This window comes from Dama dama, chromosome 11 (assembly GCF_033118175.1).
Source record: "Dama dama isolate Ldn47 chromosome 11, ASM3311817v1, whole genome shotgun sequence".
NCBI lineage: Eukaryota > Metazoa > Chordata > Mammalia > Artiodactyla > Cervidae > Dama > Dama dama.
The window spans coordinates 67,650,837-67,669,518 of NC_083691.1; the positions used below are offsets into that span (position 1 = coordinate 67,650,837).

The following is an 18,682-nucleotide window of genomic DNA, read 5'->3' on the forward strand; positions in this document are numbered from 1 at the left end:
TTCTTGAGTCTCTCTCTCTCATAACTGCAGGTATATAATAAACCCTAGAATGAAAAATACTTAGATTGTACTTTTATGAAAAAAGTAACAGGTGTGGAAAAGAACTAGAATGATAATAGTACATATCACTGTATTATGGGTGGGAGGATTATTATGCTTAGCCCTCCCTCCACCTCTCCCAGCATGTTTTCCATAGTGAGATGTCACATCTTTTATATCTGTCAAATTTCTGTCAGAAATTTTGTATCTGGCTATATATTTATAAAATTTTGGTTTTAATTACAAACTTCTAAAAACTTAATTTCTTTGACATTTGTGAAAATTGGTTAATATTCAAGTGTGTTTTTGCCCCTGTATTCTCTTCACTTTCTTTACTTTGAGATATTTTCTGCCACTTTAATTGCTCCTAACACTTGTGGCTCATTTCTTTTATGAAACTATTACTGTAGTGCTAGTTAATGGTGTAATTACTAATTGGCCTATTAAAGTGAAGAGAGTAAGGGAGAGTTGCAGGAACAGGTAGTAAAAGGAAAGCATTCAAGGAGAAGGGCATGGAAAGGAAGAAGCTTCTAGATAGGGATAGACAGTTATTTAGCAATGAAGTAGAAATTTGATGAGGTTATTCCTTTTAGCTTAAATAAATTGAAAAGGGAATATTCAGATGAAAGTAATCTTTTGTTCCATTAAATTTGTAACTTTCAGTGTTATTTTTTCTAGGTCGTGGTAGTTATCAGTAAGAATAGTAGATTAAAAAAAATACAAAGGATATCTGGCTTTAAACCACTTTCTGTAAATCACTTGCTATTCATAACATTTTTCTTCTTCAGACTTTGGTTTGATGAATTAATTGGCCTTTGGGTTTCAGTGCAAAATCTCCCACAGTGGGAGGGGGTGAGTATCTCATTTTTTTCCTGTATGCATTTTAGTTTGGAAGTCACTATCAGATCATTTGATAAGTAACTTCGGTTCCTTCAGTTCAGTTTAGTTGCTCCGCCGTGTCTGACTCTGCGCCCCCATGGACTGCAGCATGCCAGGCCTCTCTGTCCATCACCAACTCCTGGAGCTTGCTCATTTCATGTCCATCAAGTTGGTGATGCCGTCCAACCATCTCCTCCTTTGTTGTCCCCTTCTCATTTCCTTAAAATTGGCTGTTAGCGATGTTGTAATCAGTTTTTTAAAATTGTATTTGCTGTATTCTAAGAGAACTAGACATTTCTTTATTTTGGTTTTATCACTCTCTGGAAGTGTATGCATGTACTGTGAAATACATGAAGAGGAAGGCCCTGTTGTACCCCCAGTTTGTGTGGTGCTGGACCCCTGGTGGGTGTTTTCTGCATGTATTTGATTAAAAATTTCTTTATCTGTTTGCACTGTGGATGCAAACAGATCATCTCCTTTTTTAAAAATAAGCATTTCAACTGCATTTGATTTTATATGGGTGACGAGAATCAGGACCTACATTTGGAGATTTGAAAAGACTGAGGTATAAATATTAAATTCAGTTGTGTCAATAATGATTGTTCTGAAAAGAACAAATGGATAAAGGGTGTGACTGTGACCCCTAAAAACAACAAATGTATTTACTTAACTGTCTTTCTTTTTTGTTTACTTTCAGCAACTTGTAAATCTCTTTGCTCGATTGGCTACAGATAATATAGGATACATAGATTGGGATCCATATGTACCAAAGGTAATTAAGAACATTTGAACAAACACGGTAGCACTGACATCATCTTTATATCTTTAAGAAGTGTGTGTGGTTGCTGATTTCTAGCACCACAGAAAGTATTTTTTGACTGTTAGTAAAGACATAAGTAATTTATAAGGATGGGTCATTTATTTTCAGAAAGTAATTGGATAATATCAAGCTATCATAAATGTTTGATTTTTTTTGTCTTACCAATGCAGGGCATGAACTCTTTAAGTTTCAGAGTGAGTAATTTATAAAGTACTAAGAATATTATTCAAGGTGTCATACACTGATCCCTTCCAGTGAATTTTTTGTACTGTATTGTTAGTTCTTCTAGGGTATTCCCCACTTTTAAAGTCACATTGTATACTTTCCTAGAGTAAATAAAGCTGGAAAATGTCTCTAGGTGTGTTGCATCTTGGGTTTTGTTTACCATGCAGGAGAATCACCTGTGGAGCTTCAGGAGGACTGTGGTCGGGCTGTGATTTGTTCTGATGCGCGTGCTGACTAGAGCAGGGCTGGGGAGCAGCGGAAGGCAAATGGTCTGATTGCCTTTGTTTGTGCTGCCTTCCTCTGTTGCCAGCCAGTAGAAACTAAGATGGTGAAGTAAATTTCTCCCACCTTTAGCCCCCATATTTGACATTTAATTATGTTTTAAATATAAATCTAATTGTAGTAATACATTACATGACTGATTGAAATGCAGATTCTTAGGGGGAAATCAGGTCTTAAAATTTTAAGAGGTAGAGAAATCAGCTAGAAAATATTTGTTTTGTGCATCCTTGGCTTGGAATGAAAGCATAGGAAGAATAATATTGTGTGCATTTAGAGAGGCAGAAAGTAGCCAGAATATTTCACCTTGAACTACAGTTACCTACTGTTTGCCTTTTTATGATTAACTGTGTGCCACTGGCCTGTTTTGGGGTACCTGAATATGAGTGCTTCATAACTGCATGCCTATGACCTTAGAGTATCATTTTAAAAAGGTATGAAGTTATTTATATGAATTCCTAAGGAATAAAGCAAATTGCCAAACAGTATGTCATAAAAACCAATCAAATGAGAATATATACCGTAACACCAATATATAACACGTAGGTTATTTAATGAACGAGTTACTTGCTATCTGTCAATCAGTTCAGTTCAGTCGCTCAGTCGTGTCCAACTCTTTGTGACCCCATGGGACTGCAGCACGCCAGGCCTCCCTGTCCATCACCAACTCCCGGAGTTTACCCAAACTCATGTCCATCGAGTCGGTGATGCCATCCAGCCATCTCATCCTCTGTCGTCCCCTTCTCTTCCTGCCCCCAATCCCTCCCAGCATCAGGGTCTTTTCCAGTGAGTCAACTGTTCGCATGAGATGGCCAAAGTACTGGAGTTTCAGCTTCAGCATCAGTCCTTCCAGTGAACACCCAGGACTGATCTCCTTTAGGATGGACTGGTTGGATCTCCCTGCAGTCCAAGGGACTCTCAAGAGTCTTCTCCAGCACCACAGTTCAAAAGCATCAATTTTTCAGCGCTCAGCTTTCTTCACAGTCCAACTCTCACATCCATACATGACCACTGGAAAAACCATAGCCTTGACCAGATGGACCTTTGTTGGCAGAGTAATGTCTCTGCTTTTTAATATGCTATCTAGACTGGTCATAACTTTCCTTCTAAGGAGTAAGCGTCTTTTAATTTCATGGCTGCAGTCACCATCCGCAGTGATTTTGGAGCCCAAAAAAATAGTCTTGATGCTGTTTACACTGTCTCCCCATCTATTTCCCATGAGGTGATGGGACCAGATGCCATGATCTTAGTTTTCTGAATGTTGAGTTTTAAGCCAACTTTTTCACTCTCCTCTTTCACTTTCATCAAGAGACTTTTTAGTTCCTCTTCACTTTCTGCCATAAGGGTGGTGTCATCTGCATATCTGAGGTTATTGATATTTCTCCTGGCAATCTTGATTCCAGCTTGTGCTTCTTCCAGCCCAGCATATCTCATGATGTACTCTGCATATAAGTTAAATAAGCAGGGTGACAATATACAGCCTTGATGTACTCCTTTTTCTATATCTGTCAATGGTTATCCTTAATTCTTTTTTCTTTTTAAAGGTATTTACAAGAATTCTGAGAAGTTTGAACCTCCCAGTGGGAAGCAGTCAAGTGTTAGTTCCAAGATTTTTAACAAATGCTTATGACATAGGACATGCTGTAATATGGATCACTGCCATGATGGTTTGTAGTACATTATGTTTGTTTTATATAGTTCCTATACATTTTGGGTTAACCAAAAAAATAAATAAATTAAATAAAAAAAATTTTGGGTTAACTGTACAGAAATTCTGCATAACCGCATAAGTCTAAATTAGTGACTTAGTTGGTCATTTGATTCTTGGATATTTTCTGATGCAGTAAACTTGTGTTTCTCAGACTCAGAATGTAGTCATAACGTACCATTTATAAATCTCGTTAAATAATGGACCTTTAAAGTAAGGGTCAGAAGTTCAGAGTTTTGATTATAATGATCGTTTTGTAATGTATAGAAATATCAAATCACTATGTTATGTACTGGAACTAACAGTGTTGGAGGTCAGTTATACTCTTAAGTAGGGGGACAGTTAGAGTTTCAAGAGATTCAGAATGTCTGTAATAGTTTTACAGACTGAGAACCAGAGTCATGGGTAAAAGAACTTTCCCAAGTCAAATTGATAAAGGTGAGATTTGAAAGCAGAGTTGGGCATATGCTCAGTATTAATGCATTTATTGTCAGTGTTCACATAAAACATTACACTGAACACAAAGCTTGTTGACAAAGTAATCTTAGTGAAGGGAGAGAAGCATAAAGGATTATTTTTCCGACATCATTGAAGAGAAATAAAACTACAGTCTACATATTTGGATTTTGATGTCATCTTTCAAATAAGAGTATTAGAACAACTTTTATACCATAATTCTCTTAAGTTTTCATTCATATTGCTTCTGCAGTTATCTCCTTTTTGAATTATTCTGCATGTGATATTTGATATTGTTCTGTGTTTGCTATTTTCTCCCTGGTTACACTGCTTAGTTGGCTGTTTTTGTTGAAAAGACAGAATGGTTGCGAAGTTTAGCTCTTAAATTATTTAATATTTATTTTTGCCTGTGCTGGGTCTTCATAGCTGTGGGGGCTACTCTCCAGCTACAGTGCACGGGCTTCTCACTTGGTGGCTTCTCTTGTTGCGGGGCATAGATTTTAGGGCACTTTGGGCTTCAGTAGTTGTGGCTCCCGGACTTTAGAGCACAGGCTAAAGAATTGTGGCACATGGGCTTAATTGCTCCAGATCATATGGGGTCTCCCCAGATCTGGGATCGAACCTGTATTTTCTGCATTGGCAGGCAGATTCTTTACCACTGAGCCACCAGGGAAACCCAGAAGTTTAGATAGTAAATTTCATTGTAAGATTAAAAGAAAAGAAACTTTCAAGCTTTTCTTTTTTGGTTGTTATTTTAATATTAAACAGAGGGGAAATCCCATTTTCTTTCTGATATTCAATAAAAGCAAAAACGTTTGGATATTTACTATCTTATTTAAGTCGTGAGTTGGAACTTGGGCTTTAGGGGCCACAGGATTAGATAGTGATTGGTATCAGGCTCATTTTAGTTACTGTTGCTCACACACTTGTTTATATTGACAACTTCATTTTGTGTTAAATATGAATATTTAATATAATTAAAAGTTAATGCTAATTACTGTTAGAAGTTTGAAAATTTTGTTGGTATTTTGCAGTGGAATTATGGTCTCAATAGTTATGAGTGTGGATTTCATTTCAGCAGAAAGACATGCTCCTGGTGTAACTGGATAGTCTACTTTAGCACTATGCTGATTCTTTTTTAAATTCAAGTATAGTTGATGAATAATACTATGTTAGTTTTGAGTATGTGACACAGTGACTTGATATTTGCATACATTATGAATCTGTGCTGTTTCTTGAAAAAGATCATCGTGAAACAGATAGTTTCAAGACCTTTATTATTATATTTTAGTCCTATATTCCCAGGGTTGTTCAACTTGGTAATGTGAATGCTAGCCTTTTCCTCCTATCCCCCTCCCCCTGCAACCCTGGTTATATTGTTGCTTGGTTGGTTGGTTTGTGTATTTGTTTTGGTAATAGATTAAGAAAAAAAAATCTTTTTCTTCTGGGTCAAAATATGGTCAAATATAACAAGTTTAATCACTTGAAACATTTAGAAGTACTAATAAATATGTGAATGTATTTATATTAATCTTTATTTCCTGCAATGAGAAATTCTTCAGTTCTTCAGTCATTTAAGGCATGCTTTTTATGCTTAATGTGGCATACTTGGTTATTTTAAGATGAATACATTAGTGGCAAAAGTTATTTAACTGTAAACAGTAAAAGATACTGTTAACTCTGAATTGAAAAATATCTTTTCCATTTTATGATTCGATTTCAATAAGTTGCCCTTCTTTTTAATAGACTGTCTTGAATTGATTTGTATGAAATTCATCTGGGAATTGTTTCTGACTTTCATTCAGAGGTAGAACTGGTTTTTGCCAGCAGGATGAACGTGAGCCACGTTAGTGATTTGTATATAGGCCTGGGCTTGTTAACCCCTTCAGTTTTACAGAATTACGTGGGTACTAATATTTCTGCTTTTATCTGAACAGGGTGGACCAAGTAAGTTAGTGCAAAAGCACTTGGCTGGTTTGTTTAACAGCATCACATCTTTTTACCATCCTTCAAATAATGGCCGCTGGCTGGTGAGTAATGTTCATATTTTACTCTTACAGTTTGGATTTTCTTTTTTAAGATATAGTCACATGTGACTGTTGCCTAATGTGTACATTTTCTGTCACTCAACTAAGCTTTCCCTGTGTGAGCATGATTATGTTCACATTAAGTAACTGTGTTTATAGAACATATAAAAATAAATACTAGTAACTGGTGACAAAAATACTAGTAACGTGGCAAAATGCCACAAAACAATGGAATCGTCTTTTCGGTTTTATTGTGTGTATGCTTTTTTTAAAATTGCTGGGTTAAAATGGCTTTTCAAGTAATGAAAGACTCATGTGATGCTAGAAATTAAAACTGAATTTTGAAAGTGTTTATTATTATCGATGATTAATTGGTAAGAGTATTTATTCTACCTAGTTAGGCCATACAGGTTCTTTGTAATAAGATTATACAAACTGTTAACCAACAAGGTCCTGGTGTAGCACAGGCGACTATATTTAATGTCCTGTGATAAACCATAAAGGAAAAGAATGTGAAAAAGTACATGTGTATAGCTGAGTCACTTAGCTGTACAGCAGAAATTAATAGCTTTATAAATCAAATATACTTCAATAAAATTAAAAAAATAAAAAGATGGGTTGTATTTAAAAATTATTAGACAAGCTGTTATTTGAAAAATTTTTACTTGGGACATTAGAGGGGAACTGTGAGTATCTCTGTGAAAAGGACAAACTACCTAGGACCTTCTGCTTCTGTGTCCCCAGAACAAGTTAATGAAACTGCTTCAGCGGTTGCCAAACAGTGTTGTTAGAAGATTACATCGTGAAAGATACAAGAAACCTTCTTGGTTAACTCCTGTGCCTGATAGCCATAAGCTTACAGATCAAGATGTTACAGACTTTGTACAATGCATTATTCAGCCTGTCCTCTTGGCTATGTTTAGCAAAACTGGTAGTTTAGAAGCAGCCCAGGCTCTGCAGAACCTTGCACTCATGAGACCGGAGTTAGTAATACCCCCTGTACTTGAAAGGTAAGTGTAGCTTCACATGTTTCCTTGAAGCCTCAGCTGTGTCCACTGTTACTCTGGTTATCTATCTCTTCTACTCTTCTGCGTGGCTTTCTTTTCTGTGGCTTGTTTTGCTATCTCAGTACTTATTCCTGTTCCTAGAGGGGAAACAAGATATTTTAACCTAATGATTGTTAACTTGATAAAGATTTATTGACCAGAAAAAGAAAATTGACATGAAATAAATAAAATATTTTGACTTATGTGCTCATTTTAGTTACTGAAGTTTTTGCTCATAAATAAACCTCTGGCTGTTTTGTTTCACAAAATGTGAGTGTCACTAAATGTTAAGAGCATGGCAGTGACAATAATTCTGGATGTCTGCTTCTTAGGGTCAGTGATAGGTCAGAGGAAAATTTGTTCAGCTTTATTGTTTGCATATATTGTATATATAACCTTGTGTGAATTATTTCTACTGTGTCAATTTCATTGTATTCATTTTGTCTTGTTATGTTGGAATAGTAACAAAAATAGTTCTCCATTTACCTTGTCGCTGTCATAATACAAGCTTGGTGTGCTTCACAGGAGAGAGCCACTCTCAGTGGTCTTGAGTGTTCATGAGCAGATTGCTTAAGCTTTCTTTTATTCATTCTTTGCTGCCTGAACTTCAGGTTTAGGATTCTTCTCTAAATGGCTTTGTTAAAAGCGGAAGAAGAATGTTAGATTTTGGAGCCCAGGGGAATCTTAACGGCTTGAGTTTCCTAAAACTCAGATTTGTCCAAGGTCCTTACTGGCAGCATGCAGATGACAGCCTGTTTTTTGACTCTCTGTTGAGAGAGGAAAATTGGTAACATTTATTTACTTGGCGAAGGGTACCAAAATAAGGCTCCATTATTTGTAATTGGAGTTGCTTGTGCTATCTTCCCCTGTCTTCTGTGCCATAAATATTTAAGTTGGACATCACTATTCCAACCTCCCCTTTTTGTGTACATGTCTTAGGGCACTGAAACTTCCAGCATGTCCAACTTAATGGAGTGTGAAAGTTAGGCAGTTTTACTTTATCTTCAGCCTTTACTCTTCATTGCCGCTTGGGCCCCAGGTGGTAGCAGGAGCTGTCAGTCAATGGCGGGTCCCTTGATTTTCTTTGGATAGGAGAGACCTGCCTCAAGGGACGACTTCAGTAGTTTGCAGAATTAAAATTTTGAATTCTGAGGTGTTTCCTTTTGTTTTGCCTTATTTCATTGTTTTCCAGGTGGTGAATTACGACTGGCGAGATAAATTTTTAGTTGAAGGAACAAAGTTTATAAATACAAATACGATTTATCTGTCACGTTTTTCTTTAGTAGTTAATTTTTGGACAAATTTAATGCCAGCATCATATGTGATCTTAACCAAGATGCTAAATTGACAAAATTGACAATACAATGATACTTTTTGAGACTCAGTTTTAATTTTGTCCTGTTTAGAAGTGGCTAGGCTACCATTTTTTGTAGATACTTTTTTTTCTCTTTTAGAAAAACAGAAAACTTTTTTTTTTTTTTTTTTTTTTTTAACCACACCATGTGCTTTGTGGGATCTTAGTTTCCTGACCAGAGATTGAATCTGGGCTGCCAAGGCAATAAGAGCATCGAGTCCTAACCACTGGACTGCTAGGGAATCTCCAAGTGAATGTCTTTTAAAAAGTAAAAAAAAATTGACACTTGATTTTACATCTCCTGAAGACATCCTCTGCTAAAGCATTTTTGGCTTGTTTTATTCATCTTTTAAAAATAAACATAGGTTTGGTTATATTTTTTTAATCCTAGTTAGAAATCCTCCTTTTTTCCTACGTTATTTAGAAATTTCCTTATTATTTATTTACCTTTTCTGTTAAGAAGAATTTAAACTGACTGCGTTTCAGATTATTTTTCGCCCTGTAGGAGAGAGTCTCAAAAATGAAATCACTGAACCATAGAGTGAGTGTTCTTAAATAACTAACTTAGTGATCAAAGATTGCATCTGTCTTATTCCCCCTGTTTTATTCACTCTACTGTCAAGAATATTCTCTTATGTTTCTGAGAACTGACTTCCAATTTTAGATCACAGTCCTTTTATAAAGTGTAAAATAGGAGACACTGGAACGTTTTAGTCAGATTGTTTTTTCCTTTAAAAGGGAAGAGTGGAGTAGCTGTGTGTTGTTGCTGATTTCTAATAACCACGATTAGATTAGATGCAGTCCTGTTGGAATATGGGAATGGATTAAGATGCTGAAAGAATGCAGAAATCTACCAGCTAATATTCTTTACACTGTGGAATTGGTATGAGGAAATGTGGTGAGGTGTCAGGGAATTGGGGAAACATGTACCTTTCCTTTATTTCTGTGATTCTGTTAACCTTGAAAGCAAATATTCATTCAGAATACTCTGCTAGCGGACAAACCTTTAATCTAAAATGCAGTTTATGAATTTAGTAAACTGTTTAATGTGTAACATATGTTTATCTGTCATGGAAAAAATTTTTAAATTCTGTTTTCAAACTGCAGAACATATACTGCCCTAGAGACTTTAACAGAACCTCACCAGCTCACAGCTACTTTGAGTTGTGTCATTGGAGTAGCCCGCAGTTTGGTATCAGGGGGCAGGTGGTTTCCTGAAGGTCCAACCCACATGCTACCTCTGTTGATGAGAGCGTTGCCTGGGGTGGATCCGAATGACTTCAGTAAATGCATGGTGAGCGTATTTGTCATTCTGTTTTCTATGTAAGTTTTAATTGTGTAAATGGATACCCTGTTACTTTTTCTTCAGATATTCTTTAGAACACAGTAAAGTATAAAATTTCTTAATGGTAGCAGAATTATACCTGTAGATGCCCAAGTTTAGATCCATGAACACTTAGTTGATCTATATAAGGTTTTCCTTAGGTTAAGTCATTTCCCGTAACTTGAATGCATTTATGATCATACAGTCTTTTAGAGCTTAAATTTCCTATTCTCTGTAAGCAGATCCATTAAAAATGATAACATATGATCATTTGCACTTCTCTTTGCACTGGTCACAAGAAGCATGATAAAAATTACTGGGTGTGAAATGCTAGATTCCCTTAATATACAAACCTGACTTACATTTTGTTCATCTTCCCTCTTCCCTGGCCTCCAGCTTCTCCATTAGCATTTTCTATCTACACTTAGTTAATATTACATTTTTGGTGGGAAGCCAAGTAACTTCTTAGTGACCAAAGGTTAGAAAACTTTGTGCTTAAATCTAGTAAATAACTGTATGATAATAAATTTAGTACAACTTCATTACTCAGTTAACAGCTAGTTAATTGTGAGGAACATTAAAATGTTCAGTTCTAAGCAAAAAGCTTTCAGAAAGATTGTTGTGTTATTTCCCTCAGAATAATTTTTTTGGTCCTTGACAGTAGCTTATGGTATGTGTGTGTTTTGGAGTTAGAACTCTGTGTAATTAAAGCTTGCTCTTCTGCACCTTCCCACAGATCACATTCCAGTTTATAGCGACATTTTCCACTCTGGTGCCTTTAGTAGATTGTTCATCTGTGCTGCAGGAAAGAAATGACCTCACAGAGGTAAGGATGCTTTCTTCTAAAAAGATTGGTCAACTGAGGTCTAATTCCTACTGTCTATGAATAGTAATATTTGAAAGTTTAACAGCAGCTTTGCAGAGGTGCTGACAAATTAAAATTACTGTTTTATGACTAGAACGATATGAATGGAGGGCCAGGCCATCACTGGTAAGCACCCACCAAAGGGGGTAGGTGAGAAATAGGCTGTTCCAGTAAACAACTGAAATGAAAAGATGTATTTCAGCTTTTTGCTTTGTTAAGCAAAAAGTGATGGCATTTTGTTTTTCCATTTTATGTTAGGAATAAATCTTTTGAGGAAATTGGCATCATTACTGTTTGGTTTTTTCAGAACTATTTTCTTTATGACATGTATGTTATTACCTTACTTTTGGCATTTAGATGGCTAACTAGTGAGATAATCCTTTATACATACACAAGCAGTTTGAAAACTGTTACTAATTTTTAAAATATGGCTGCCTGAACTTTTGCTTTTTGGCCCTTAAAAAATATGTTAATTACTGCTTATTTTGGTTCCTGGGAAGTAGATGAATTATTCTAAATTGATAGGGGAATTTGGTGCTGTTTCTCACAGTGCTCAGTGTAATAATGTAGTATTAGATGTATTTTGTAGACTATAGTTGAGTTTTGTTCAGGGGAAAAAATGAAAGCCTGTTTGAAAATTTTCTGCACATTGACCTGTTACAGGTAGAGCGAGAACTTTGTTCTGCCACAGCTGAATTTGAGGATTTCGTCTTACAGTTTATGGACAGGTAAGCAAGTACCTCAGATCTATTTAATGTCTGATAGATATTAAAAAATAACAATGTCCTGTCTCAGCAAAATTTAGCCTCGCTCTGCATTGCAGCCTGTATTTAATTACTATGCAAGGATGGTGCTTCTTCTGAGGTTACAAAGGGACAATTGATTTGTGAGCCGTGTTCAAATGAAATGCCTATCATTTGCATTGTCTTGAATAGAGATTTATTTAATCAAATCAACCAATAATGTTAAGCCAGTTTTTAGTTGCTAAAATTTTATTTTCTTTGGGTTATTTAGATGCTTTGGCCTCATAGAAAGTAGCACGTTGGAGCAAACAAGAGAAGAGACAGAGACTGAGAAAATGACTCACTTGGAGAGTTTGGTCGAATTAGGTCTGTCTTCTACGTTTAGTACAATCCTCACACAATGTTCCAAAGAAATATTTATGGTAAGAGTGCATTGCTGCAAAGAGCTAAATTCCAACTTGTAGTTTTATTTGATGTTTTAAAAATTGAACTTCAGGTTACTCATGTGCATATCATACCAGCTTCTCCTTTCTTTCCATATTAAAATTTGAAACAGATGAGGAATTCCCTCGCAGTCCAGTAGTTACAACTCCATGCTTCCACTGCATGGGGCATGGGTTCAGTCCCCAGTGGGCAACTAAGATCCCACATGCTGTGTGGTATGGCCAAAATAATAATAAATATATGTTAAAAAAGATTCTTCAAACAGAAACATAAAATTATGTATCCATCAGTTGATGAAAATGTAATGAGAGGCTTATGGGAACTTAATCCTGTATTTCCCCTAAGAACTGTGGTTCAGTATTTGCTAATTCAGTGCTCGCAGCAATTTTGTAGAGCATAACTACTACACATAAGAAGAGTTGACTGTGAAGGAACTTCATATTCCTTTACCTAGTTTCCGTTTCTGTTTCTTCTTTCTCCATCTGAGATTATCACTGTGCAGTGTTTATCCTTGTTAAAAGCTAAACTGCCTTACAGCTGCATGAGATATTTGCTAAGATTATGTTAGTATAAAGAAGTTAACATAAATCTCTTATTTAACCAGAATCTTCTGAAAGGAGTTGTTTATAATTTTCAGCCTTGTCAATCCATGTCTAGAGCTAATTCCTTCATTCAGTAATTAAAATTATCTAATTGTAAAATTAAGTAGATGCTTCACATCATTTAGAGGAGAGAGAAATAGTTTGTAGTTGTCCGAATAACAAACTGTAAATATTAGATACTCCTCAAGATTCCCTCTGTTTTAAATTGACCAGCAAGATAATTAAGTTGCGTTTGCTTCCAGCAGCTTTAGTTTTGTGTTCAGCATTTCTATAGCAAATAAAATCTTGTGCCTCAAATGTTTTGGTCACAATAGGGTCTTGTGCAAAGGCTGTTCATAGGCCTGAATGTAATATTATTAAACTAATTTTTATATATTCAGGTGGTTAAATTTTTCCTACTTGATTATTTTTTTAGTATAATCTGAGTCACATTTTCTTTTGTGTTTAAAAAGATGTTTCATTTTTTAAAAAATGCTAGTTAGACATTTTCATTTTTACGTTATCTTTTAATAGGTGGCCCTTCAGAAGGTTTTTAATTTTTCTATTTCACATATATTTGAAACAAGAGTCGCAGGACGCATGGTGGCAGACATGTGCCGTGCTGCAGTCAAGGTGAGTTGGGGATTTTTGGACCGATGAAGTAATGAATCGATCGCCAACAGTTTCATGTGGTTAATTATTTTAGACATGCTTGTCATTCTTAAAATACACATATTTCTTTCATAGCTGCTTACAGCCCTTATTTGCCTCTGAAAATAGTGCTAGTGTGTGCTTGTGACTGTTAAATATTTGTGCCTCTCAAAAAAACTTACTTATACAAACAAATATGTTTTCAGTGCTGCCCAGAGGAATCTTTGAAGCTATTTGTTCCCCACTGCTGCAGTGTTATAACTCAGCTTACAATGAGTAAGTCTTAAGGTTATTATCTATATTTATGATTTTGTAAGTTTTTCTTGATTTCTACAACTCTACTGATGAAAACAGATTTTTTAAGCTGTGTGGTGTTTGAATTTTGCAGTTTGGGGTGAAATTGCTTAAAACAAGGTTATCATCCAGATTGACAGATAGCTTAGAAATTTTACTCTATTAAAATTTGATACATACAAGAACCATTCAGAGGTTGCTGTAAAAAATAAAAGGTATTTTGTGAGATGTGAAGGGGCAGGAGTCTTGGTTGGTGTGTTTATCTTCTGAAAATTGAATTTCCACCTCCGCTGGAGCAAGCCCAGCTTAACAACAAAAGAATGAAAAGCTTCCTAAAACAGACTTTTCTCAGCTAATAGAAGTATTAAATACAAATATTTTTAAATGATGGATTTCGTTGGATGTTGTTTTTTTCCCCCACTGATACTATTTTGCTATTTTTAGATGATGATGTATTAAATGACGAAGAGCTAGATAAGGAGTTACTATGGAATCTTCAACTTTTGTCTGAGGTATTGTAAATCTGTGGAATAAGAAAATATTTCTGTGAAAATGTTGAGTTGCTCTGAGGATGTATCCTCTGTTTTTGAAAAATGGACTTCCAAACTTGTAAAGTTAGAAAGATTTGGATCTGACTACAAAAAGCAGATGATGCCATATTCTTGTTTTGAAAAGAGTATGATAATGGTTGACTACTTCATGCCTAATGTTTTTAATTCTAATGTGGATATCTCATTAATTGAAAAGTTTATCAGATTTAGCATCTTCCCCTTTCCCATATTTTAAATTTGGCCATCAATCAAACTTCAGTTTCCTGTACAGTTTAGTTCAGGAACCAAAGGACAGAGAAATTCAATTAAGTTTTGTCTCTTTCAGGAGGTACAGTCTTGAAAAGGATGTTACTATGGCGCTTAAGAGCCTAAACACAGAAAATGTGTTTTTGATGTTAAGAAAGATTCATTGTTAGAATATAATTAAAATAACAATCTTAAAATGAATTAAAGCCATTTTAAGAAACATTGTTACTATTTTAGATAACTTTAGTATCCAAACATAGGCTTTAAATATTGATTCCTGATCTTCTAAACAAAATATCTTCAAATGTTTTCTTCCTAGATTACTCGAGTGGATGGGAAGAAGTTGCTTCTTTATAGGGAGCAGCTTGTAAAGATTCTCCAAAGAACCCTACACTTAACCTGTAAGCAGGGTTACACTCTGTCTTGTAACCTTTTGCATCACCTTCTTCGTTCTACTACACTTATCTACCCTACCGAGTACTGCAGTGTGCCAGGCGGCTTTGACAAGCCTCCTTCTGAATACTTTCCTATCAAGGCAAGCATTTTCAATAATCTAGGATTCCAGGATATATTGGGTTATTTTTCTTAGAAAAATTCAAAGTGTGGGATTTTCCCCTGTTGTGTACAAAAGTGTTGCCTTTTTTTTTTTAACTTCTTTATTTTTAACATAGATTACTAAAACTATTATTGAAATGTTTTAAACTTGAAAAGTGTGATGTAACTTGAGAGCAGAGTGCAATAATAGCCTCACATAAACTTATTGTTACTATTTCAGTAAACTTTACATTTAGGGAGACTTTTTTTAGGAATGATAATGAAGGAATGATGTGATGTCTGATGTTTTTTTGGTGTGCATTTGTTGCCTCAAGTTTGGTTTACTTATACATTTTCTTTTAAGCCTTTTTTTTTTTTCTTTCTCCCCCGTCCCTGGGATTCTCCAGGCAAGAATACTGGAGTGGGTTGCCATTTCCTTCTCCATAAGCCTTTTAAATTATGTGTGTGTGTTGTTTTTTTCCCCTTCCCTCTAGCTTCTCAAATTGCTGGTTAAATTCTGTCTTGTAGGACTGGGGTAAACCAGGGGACTTGTGGAATTTGGGGATCCAGTGGCATGTTCCTTCTTCTGAAGAGGTGGCTTTCGCCTTCTATCTGTTGGACTCTTTCCTCCAGCCTGAGCTCAGCAAACTCCAGCGTTGCGGAAATGGAGAACTCGAAATGTCTAGGTTAGTTTTCTTTTATAATCAGTTAGTGGTATATAGTTGTGGACTAAAACATTCTTTTCAGACCTCTCCCTCTCTCTGTGGCATATCAGATGTATTCATTTTCAAGGTGTGTTTTGGATGCCTCCTATAAATGTGATTAGAAAAATCATTTAAAATGGTTTATAGTTTAGCCACAGAAAGTTTCTCATAATTAAACATCTGAAATAGGAAAACTCGGAGTTTTTTCTAGTTTGCTTTTAGTGCCTTCTGCTTAGCATTTTCACTTGTGCATATTTTGGGAAGTGTGTATAAATATACCTGCTTTGTAAGGAAATGTCTGTTTTTCTAGATTCACTGTAGCTTTTACTGGCTCATTTCATTTTAGTAATTCATATTTTGGTATTACTATTACCTAGAGAAATATCCCTAAGATTTTTTTTTCCTGTCCCAAAGGGCTTTAACAGGAAACAGTTCTTTGAGACTACTTTATAAATAGTAAGAAAATTAGTATGTATCAAATAACAGGAAATTTTTAATAAGCAAATCCACTAGGAATGGGCTTGGAAGAAGAAGAAGTATGATTGACTTATGTCAGCTGTGTGTTACTCTGAACTGCTTTTTGGAATAAATGTTTACCTAGTCTGTTTTAAAATTTTGGCCAGGCTGTATGGCTTGTGGGATCTTGGTTCCCTGACCAGGGATTGAACCTGAGCCCTCGGCAGTGAAAGTGCCGTGTCCTAACCACTGGACCGCCAGAGCAGTCCCTTTGCTAAGTCACTTCAGTCATGTCTAACTCTGCGCAACCCCATGGACTGTAGCCCTCCAGGCTTCTCTGTCGTGGGGATTCTTCAGGCAGGAACACTGGAGTAGCTTGCCGTGCCCTACTCCATCCATTTTAAAAGATAGACTGTAGTAGGGAATCTTCTGTAATAATGTTCCCTTTTGTTAGTGGTTGTGATCTTTGGATAAACAGAGAATTAGATTCAGAGTTGCTTCACAAAGGGCAATCAGTTGTTGTTACTTGTGATTATTTAGATTATTTAAATGTAAGTAGGTCTGATAGTATCAGTAAGTATCTGTTTAATTACCTTATGCTGTTAAGTCCGTAAACTGAAAATGTTCATCCTTTCTAAGGCTTAATTTTGTATATTCCCACTTGATAAAGTTCTTGTACTTCACCTTAGACTCTTCTAGACTTTTTGTTAAATAGGGATTTGGAGTCTTCTCACATATGAAAATGGTTTTTATTTCTTCTAGAGATGATGTTCTGCAGAGTCTGACTATAGTCCACAACTGTCTCATTGGCTCAGGAAACCTCCTACCTCCATTGAAAGGAGAGCCGGTTACTAACTTGTAAGTAAAGATAACTATTTTATATATTTTGCTGTTTTGCCATTTGGCATATATTTTAAGACTTAGTCACATAATGAGTCACTGGTTCTGTTATTGGTTTGTTTCTGTATAACTTTAACCTTTTTGTCACTGTTAGGCTAAAAATAACTGAGGCATAGTTTAGGTCTATAAACTTTAGGGCTTTATTCAGATTTTGCATATGGTACTAGGATCAAATAACTTCCAGTGATAATCAGTTGTAAAATATCAACTTATAGCTATTAAGTCTGTTAGGTCACTGAGTTAATTGAGATAAATTCTTTTTAAAAAGAAAGAAAAGCACTTTTTTTTTTTTGGTCTATCACTGGTAAGGATTTTGTAGCAAAAAACCTGGGATAGTCTTTTTTTTTAATAAAAATTTGTTCTCTATTTTTCATTGATGTTAAACCTTTGAGACCCACCAAGTTGCTTTGATTAATTTAAGTGCTTTTCAGAGTATTATTATTTTGAATGAATGCCTTGATTTAGTCCATTGTCAGTACTACCATTTAAGTTGAAAAAATTAAAATGAAATCAGCAATATCCGACTTGGAGGTCACTCACCAAGTATGTAGATGCTAATCTCAGCATCCCGGCTTAGATCATTTTCTCTGAATTCCAGTATCTCATTGCTGAGAAAGTTACTGAAAATCATACAAAAATAAGGAAGGAACCCTTGCTCTCTCAGAAGAACACAAGGGGAGAATTATTTGTTGATTTTGCAACAAGAATCTTCAAGAAGTGGTTTTAAAATGGCTTGCTTGTCTTTCCATTTCCTAAATAATTAGTCATTTGGAGTCATACTTTTTTCATAATTCCCACTTATTTCACTTATCTAAAAACTGTTTCTAGGCACTGAACTTTTTAGATGACTCATTAGATTTAAGAGGGAGAAGTAGGGTCATTTAAGGTAAGGAAATCAATTTTAAGTTTGTCTAGAAATTTATTGAATTCTTTTAAAGAACTTTTGTTTTTCATCAAGCTTTATAGTTTGACATAAGAGCAACTTTACCAAAATTCATTTTTTCAAGAGATTTTAAACACTGTTTTAAAGTGAGAGACCTACAGAAATGGTTTTGATTTTCCTGATGCTCTTTAACAGTATATAATATAGTGAGAACATAACTTAAGGCTAAGGCGTACCAAAAAGCTGCTTCACACATCAATTGATTATATCAGTAAACTTAACTCTGCTTAAACATGTTGAGAAGTGTGGTCCTTTAATTCAATAGTTTGTCAAAGAACAAAGGCATGTATCTTTTGTGTATGTAATTAGAAGACTTTTTAGTATTGAATGATGGTTAGGATGCATTGCTGAAGGTCAGCTCAAGAGGCTTAGAGGTTTCCGTTGAAGTTCATATCAGCATAGAGCCAACTGCTCTGTTAGTGAACTGAAGCAAAGTCTTTATCCTCTCCGAATAATGTGCGTCAGGACAAACGTTCCATATATTTGGTTATTACAAAGCTAGTTAGATTTGTATATAATGAAATACATTTTCAATAAGGAAAACAGTCCCTAATTATAAAAACTTTATTTAAAGACCCCCTTTACTATACGTTATAAGCTATAAAATTGACAT

General features: G+C 35.3%; 1 protein-coding gene across 2 annotated transcripts in view; it reads left to right on the forward strand.

Moving 5' to 3' along the window:
- Positions 1 to 18,682, forward strand: part of PSME4 (proteasome activator subunit 4) — a 92,849-nt gene that overhangs the window by 34,737 nt on the left and 39,430 nt on the right. Inside the window, exons 6-21 of one of the 2 annotated variants that reach the window (XM_061155443.1) lie at positions 828 to 891; positions 976 to 1,086; positions 1,616 to 1,690; positions 3,787 to 3,909; positions 6,344 to 6,436; positions 7,178 to 7,443; positions 9,941 to 10,127; positions 10,894 to 10,983; positions 11,686 to 11,750; positions 12,037 to 12,187; positions 13,325 to 13,423; positions 13,648 to 13,717; positions 14,180 to 14,247; positions 14,852 to 15,067; positions 15,595 to 15,752; positions 16,989 to 17,084. In XM_061155443.1, the coding sequence (XP_061011426.1) occupies positions 828 to 891; positions 976 to 1,086; positions 1,616 to 1,690; positions 3,787 to 3,909; positions 6,344 to 6,436; positions 7,178 to 7,443; positions 9,941 to 10,127; positions 10,894 to 10,983; positions 11,686 to 11,750; positions 12,037 to 12,187; positions 13,325 to 13,423; positions 13,648 to 13,717; positions 14,180 to 14,247; positions 14,852 to 15,067; positions 15,595 to 15,752; positions 16,989 to 17,084 (1,932 nt within the window). The remainder of the gene's footprint in view (positions 1 to 827; positions 892 to 975; positions 1,087 to 1,615; positions 1,691 to 3,786; positions 3,910 to 6,343; positions 6,437 to 7,177; positions 7,444 to 9,940; positions 10,128 to 10,893; positions 10,984 to 11,685; positions 11,751 to 12,036; positions 12,188 to 13,324; positions 13,424 to 13,647; positions 13,718 to 14,179; positions 14,248 to 14,851; positions 15,068 to 15,594; positions 15,753 to 16,988; positions 17,085 to 18,682) is intronic. The other variant, XM_061155444.1, reaches the window with a different exon arrangement.